General features: G+C 39.1%; 1 protein-coding gene across 1 annotated transcript in view; it reads right to left on the bottom strand.

The window, feature by feature from the left end:
- slc4a10a (solute carrier family 4 member 10a) overlaps positions 1-6,795 on the bottom strand; it is a 51,721-nt gene extending 44,926 nt beyond the window's left edge. Inside the window, exons 1-2 of the mRNA XM_016468523.1 lie at positions 6,559-6,795; positions 2,051-2,077 (exon numbers count right to left, since the gene is read on the bottom strand). Of these exons, the coding sequence (XP_016324009.1) occupies positions 2,051-2,077; positions 6,559-6,606 (75 nt within the window). The 5' untranslated portion in view covers positions 6,607-6,795. The remainder of the gene's footprint in view (positions 1-2,050; positions 2,078-6,558) is intronic.
- Positions 6,796-7,270: the final 475 nt, after the last annotated feature.

Raw genomic sequence — 7,270 nt, forward strand, 5'->3', positions numbered from 1 at the left:
ATACTGCATTACTGTGTAATATTTATGGTTTCTATAGCCGTGGCATCATTATGATGGTATGAAGAGATGGATTAATTCATGTAGGACGCCACTGAAGGCCTAGGTGTAAAATGCACGGCCCACCACTGGTATTTATATATTCTGTAGAAGGGGTAGGACCAAGAAATGTTCGCCCAATCAAAACGCTCCGTCCGAGCATTTTAATTGGCTTTCCTACCTGCCAGTCAACATATGTATTTGCATACCTCTGCGCACCCTGTTCGCGCAGACAAGATACGCCATCAGCGCGTTCACGCACGCTGTGCAGACAGAGCGAGAATGGCAGACAAACATCAACAAGCTGATCTTCCTTCATGGTATTGTAGTACTTTTACTAACTGTACTATAAAGTTTTCTCACCGGTGAATGTCGAATAGAACAAACGTCGCACGTGATAAGAGATACATATGAAAAAGCAGAGCAGGAGGGCGCGAGGATTGGGATTGGGAACCGCTGATGTAGCCTATTGTAATGTTGTCTCTGGTGTTCTGGTCTGTGAGCGTAAATGCGTTCAGGGGGCGTGGCCTTGGACGGCGATTGCAGGGAGGGTGGGACGTTCGCTTTCAGTGCTATCAGGCTAAAGTTAGCATTTTCCAAGATCTCCTACTGCACCTTCGATACGGCTTTTGAATTAAACTTCAAAAGGCAATGATGTCACTGAATAAATATGAGCGCTGCGCATTTCAAGTCAAAACGCGGCGCGGATGTCTTTATTTGAATGTATCTGAAGGGAACCGACTGTCCCAAAAGTCCCTTTAAGGGTATTCTATAGTCACTGTCCTCAGAAACGTGTCGTTGGCATTTTAATTTTATGAGCTCAGAGATGCTTTTTGTACAGCCGTTACCGGGGAAACCGCAATATTTCAAAGCTCCTAAAGCGCCACCTCGTGGCAGATAATGAATTTGCATTTCCAATAAGCCTTTCTTGCTGTTTGTAAATGAGAAAGAAGTTAATGTGCCTTATAAAAATCTAAACAACTAAGACAGTAATATTTATACGTTTTAAATTGACATAATAATTTATATGCTTGATTTATCCCTTTTCATAAAAATGGTCTAAAGGCTGAAATGGAAATAAAATTCCTTCCTTCATATTTGTTGGTATTTGTGCATTGAAAATATTTTTGATTGACATTTAGGAACTCCTACCTGATTTTCTATATTTAAAAAAAAAGGCCTTTTTTATTTGGGCTAGTTAAATTAATTTTCGGGCTACCAAAATCTGAAGAGTACCTGCCCGAAGGGCTACCAGGGATTTTGAAATTTTGCGAGCCCTGTTTTAGTTCACTATAATAATCATGATCAACACATATCTACTCATCACATTTGCACATTAATGCCATTTTTGCTTACAAGTTCACGTGAATCAACATTTCCAGCAAAACCTCTCAGGTGCATCATTTGAGCCCCAGCTCTTGGATGATGACATACCCACGAGCACTGTGGGCTTTTAAGCAGGGTGTGTTTGGTTATTAAAGAGATGAATCGAGCATGTAGTCCTATAAATCTCTGCTTATAGAGACATGTAGCAGGCTGAGGTTCCCCACAGGTCTCAGAGCTCTATGGCCTCCAGAGCAGCATGCTTCCCTTGGTCACGCCGTCTGCTCACAATGGCTCCTCTCCAGCTCACTATATGACAAAATACTAAAAGCTGCCCCATCTCTCTCTCTTTAGACTCATGGCTGCTCTACACTAAACAAAGATTGGTGCTTAAAATATCTCAATATCTCTTAAACTCTCCTGGTTACCAAAAGCTTGTGGATGGAGATTTGAATTAACAGTTAGTGACAAGCTTCACTGAGTGTCTACAAATATCCAATCAAGCGCCATCAGTCTCACATGGAGACATTAAAAATTGACTGCCAATCAGTCACGAATCGCATCATTTGGATGCATGAAAACCAGACACTCGCTCACTCTTGCAAACAAAACAGTAATTAAATCCAAAGTCCACTGCATTGTGCGCATGCTGTGAAAAGCATAACATAGGAAATGAAGAACTAGGACTCACCCCGTTATCACTAGCAGGACTCTGAACCTGCAGAGGAGCGGAAAGGCAATTAAATCACTCGCACCATCAGTATTTACACGACACACATAATTACAGTCAGAAAGAGCTCAGACTTTTACAACCTACATGCAATGTTTTTTTTTAAAGCATATGCATATGAAACATTTCAAAAAACCTTTAACCCTAATATTGTGTTCCGGTCATTTTGACTCTGAGAAAATGTTATTGCATTGGACTTAAACCTATGATTTTGCTCACACAGGGTATGCCAACTATAATCATTTTTGTACTTTATTGGGATTTTTCCCCACCTTTACAATTCCCCAGTGCTTTACAATTGTGATTTGAGTTTATGCACCTCAGTTTTGGAGTGAAAAAAACCCCACATTATTTGTGGATAATTTTAGCAACGTTCACTCAAAAACTGAGGTGCATAAGCTCATATCAATGAGGCCTACAACCAATCAGTTTTTTTTTTTTAATACAAAACCTTAAAAAAAATGTTAATTGAACAAAAATAAGTTGACAAAAACTAAATATTTGATAATAATATAGCATATCAATTTATGAGCAATTTTTTTGTAGGCCGGTCATTTCTGACTGGAAAATGCAAATTGGGTAAAGGTAAATTTTTAATAAGGTAGTATAAAACATGTGTCAAGTTCTTAGAAATGTAACCTTTGTATTCATGTTTATTTCTTTTGTACCGTTTTCATGAAATGTTGACATTTAATGACACTAAAAATGTCATGTGGTGTAACCATCATGTGAAAAAATGTGTTTATGCATGTGATATGCATCTTAATCATTTTTTTTTTAAACAATATTTTTCCTAGATAAAATATACTTTTAATAAATATCATAAATTATTAATTCATAAATACCATGAAGTTTTTGGTTAGTTGCATCAAATGACATCTTACAATCTGAACTAACCTCGCCTTGACGTAAAATGTCAAATTATATTTTAGGAGACTTATTGACCTTGACACACAGTTAAGACGGTCCACTCTACAATATCATATCCTGTTTTGTTTTTTTTGTCCGCACCACATCCATATTTTAGGTCCCGAAAGAGAACAACTGCACGGGTATATTCGCAGAAGGATAATTTTTACGTTTTACTCAAATATAAATGGTCTCAACACAAACAGACGTGCACTAAAAGCCACAAAACTCTCATTTTGATTTGATGTGGTCTTGAAAGATTAACCACAGAGTTAAAGACTGAACACATGATTCAGAAGATCAGATGAAGGAACAGTACAAATGTACTAACATGAAGAATAAAAAAAATATGTACTAATTTCTGTGTTAAGGCTGATAGACAAAGATTGCTCATTCTTCTTTGACCTGTTTTATCACACACACACACACACACATCAGCATTCAGGGCACCAGCTGCAGCTAAGCGGGCAGTGACTTAGTTATGATGGTCAGAAAAGGCCCTCTGGAACTCAGATCGCTGGCATCGGTTCAGCTCACATTGAGAGCTACAGTGAAATGTACCAGCCCAGTGGATTCAACCGACCGCTGGATCTCTGCCAGTGACGATAGGTTCAATCTGTCCCTCAGCTCAGCCAAAAGATCACAAAAAAACATATTCTTAATCTTATTTTTTTTTAATGTTATATTTGAGCAGCATTTTTTACAATTTCAACTTCTTGTTAGTTTTTCAACCTTTATGCCATATATAATATCAGGGGGAAAAAGAAAGAAAGAAGAAAAAAATATTAGTTTTTTTAGAGAAATTAATACTTTTATTCAAGGGTTCATTAAATAGATCAAAGTGACAAAGACATTTTTAATGTTACAAAAGATTTCTTGATTGTAAATGTCCCCTTTTGGCCCATTTTTATGTATGAAATAAAGATTGAACAATACATTTGTGAAACATATCAAATGCTGCTACATTATAGATCATAAAAAAGCATGGCTCCTAATGATTGACAACATGACAACTTGATCATGAATTTGAGTCCGTATCCTAAATGGAAACTTCCAATACTTTCTTCAACACTATAAATACTCTCTTGGTGCAATTCCGAGGTCAGCATCTGCTTTTTGTCTTACACTACGCTGTACTGAAAGTCTGGTTTTCTGATGTATTTATAGTACATGGATAAAGTTCATATGGGTGTTCAAATGGTGGAAGTGGCTGATAAAGCCTTGCTGCTGCATATGCACGAACTGTACTTAAGGATTTTGTAAGTGTACACTCCTCTTAGCAATGTCTGGAAACCTTTTGAAACGTGCACATAAGGATTAGACAGGAATGCAACGACAAACACAGTGTGTGTGAATATCTTCTGAGGAGCCGGGTGAGATTGTGTGTCTTTGTTTAGGACTGAATGGATGGCAGAATCAATAGGATGTGGGCCGACTCTTCTCAACTCCAGCACCAAACTGTCAGAAGGAGCAGAGACCATGGCTCTAAAAGCCCGTGTTAAGATGGCTGCTGCTTTTTTGCGTTGATCCAATCAATTTTTTTTTTTTTTTTTTTACATGGATGAAGAGCAATTACAGTAAGAGGCTAGAGAGTGCTGCTTGTTTTGGGGTCACTTAACCAAGAGACAATGAAACACGGGCTGGGAAAGCCATGAAATATACTTTGATTAATCCCGGTGTTTGGGATGTAAACCATGACCCTTAAAGTTCTAATGAATGGTCAACCAATTCTGGACCCTATATCAATCCCAACCGCATGGCATTCTTTCTTCTGCTGAGCACAAAAGAAGATATTTTGAAAAACATTTTTAGCTGGTTTTGTCCGTTCATCAAAAGACAATGAGGTCCAAAACAACTGGAACTTACTTGTACAAAATACTGTACAAAAATACATTTTTAAAAATATATAATTTTTTCATATTCTATAGAAAAAAGAAAGCCATACAAGTTTGGAATGATATCAGTAAATGATGACAGCATTTTTATTTTTGGGTGAACTATCCAACCCAGGCTCACTGGAAAAAGGTGCCAGTGGCAACATTTCTGGAAAATGATTATGTTACATCTTGCATACAATTTAGCTAATTTTAAAATGTAATGTCCAGTGAATAGTGCTAAACTATGTTCAGTTTTATCTGAAACAGATGTAAATCTGGCAATGTTTTATTACACTGGTTGTTGTGGGTATCGTGGCAGGTCTGGAGTGGCGCTAAAAGTTTAAAGGGGTCATATGATGCTGCTAAAAAGAACATTATTCTTTCACAACAAAAACACAGCGGCCTAGCTTGAGGGGAAGCCCCGGCTTGGCGTGAGCTGAGGCCGGGATAGAGTGAGCTGAGGCAGCGGGGTTGAGAACGGCGCGCCCGGCGGATCCGATGAATGAGCGGCAACCACATGTGACGGACCCCGGGCTGGATTCCGCTTCATCCACGGTGAAAGTTGATGTATTCCCTCAGCAACCAGCACGGATCAGCTCTAGGCATGACGAAGCGGATATCGTCCTCTTTTGGAAGACCAAACAAAGTAGTTTCGCTTTCACAACGAAGCACACAGCGTCTTCACGACATGGCTGCAGCGGCAACAAAACTACAGCGAGAATAAAAGTTACGCCTTCTTTCTTTGCGTGAACATTTGGGCGGCGTTATGCAAATCTTCCCACATAGTGAGGTAGATATGTGGGGGCGTGTTCGAACGAGCCGTTTTAGGTAGGCGTGGCTGACTCTTAACTTTTATAAAGAATATCTCTTTGGATTTGAGACTTTAGTCTTTGCAACTTCACAGATCTTCTTTATGCACCAAGAGCTTGTAACACTCCAAAGAGAAAGGAAAAATTGAAATCGCATCATATGACCCCTTTAAAGCTCTATTGCATTTGAAATTAACATACAACCTACAGTAAACCTAAACAACAGCATTAACAAAAGCAAATGTGGAATAAAAAAATCACTTGTTGAAGCAACCATACCATATAGCTTGCTTCTTTAAGCTCAATCGTGATTTGTGTTTCACAGGACTCGCAAGCACTTCATATCGCAAATGCAATATACTTTACCAGGTGAGCTACTGACCAATTTTTATAGGCTATATGGCCTCCCCAACCCATAAATACATGGAAATCAATGTAAACTAGGTGAACAGGTGAAATCATCACACGTGAAGGTCTCATCAAATTCAACAGCAATGCTGGGTAAATTTGATGCTTGCAACTCATGAGAATGCTGAGCGCACCGCACATGCATGCATCTAATGCCCATACTGTACGTCATATGCGTGTGTAATTAAATGCATAAGCCACGCAAGCAGGTGTGAACCGTGTCACACTACAAACGCCGCATCCATGTAACGTGAAGCCATTTTCGCAGTAAATTAGTCTGTATTAAAGGTGCAATGAATAATTAAACACACTGTCTTCCAATGGGGGTGGGTGAATGATGGCCATAATGGGCTCCAACCCAATGCGGCTCGAACCACCGAAACCCTTTTTCCGCAACACACAACAGCATCATGTCATTGCCCCTCCACTGACGGACCCCAACGTGAAAGATGAAACCGGTTCTTACCGCAGGAAGCAGCGGCTCCATCTGCGCTCCTTGATCTTTCACATCCATCCCTGATATTCTGGCTTATACTGTCTTGTTCGTCTGTGGAGGATTTTCTCTAAGATACTGTTAGGAACGTAGAGAAAATGTCATGTATGTTGATGCGGTTTCGGTAGCAATGTAGTAACCGTCGGGTTTTTTCGCTCTGTCTTCGCTTGCTCTCCTTCAGCGCGTCATTTGCGCTCGCGTGACGCAGCTGCGACCGGCAGCACGTGAGTTAACAGAAACCATGGGTATTCAAGTGTTCTGCAAAGTCCTTAAAATCATCCATGGTGTGAGTCCACACTCCCCATATGATTTACGAAATGTGAGAATATCGTGTAAAGAGCGCGCTGAGTTATAAAAACAAAAATCCGAACTTAAACTAAATGTCGCGCTTCAGGTTTGACATCTAGCCTAAATAAACTGGATTTAATTTAATAGCCTGAATCAGTCTGTTTGGTTATACCAAAAAGTCGATTTCTTACAAATATTAACTTTTTATAGTTTGTAAATAGGAGGCTAGTTGTCACATGGGCTATAGGCTATTTCACTGTTTTAAGTAAAACGTGTGTATTTGATCTTGCAATGTAGGCCTATGTTGCTTTTTAAACCACTAGTTCCAAACAATAAAAATAGGCTATATTAAAAAATAAAATATGAATTAAGTGCCCTAAACTAAGATTTCGATATC

This window comes from Sinocyclocheilus anshuiensis, unplaced genomic scaffold (genome assembly GCF_001515605.1).
Source record: "Sinocyclocheilus anshuiensis isolate Anshui unplaced genomic scaffold, SAMN03320099.WGS_v1.1 scaffold572, whole genome shotgun sequence".
NCBI lineage: Eukaryota > Metazoa > Chordata > Actinopteri > Cypriniformes > Cyprinidae > Sinocyclocheilus > Sinocyclocheilus anshuiensis.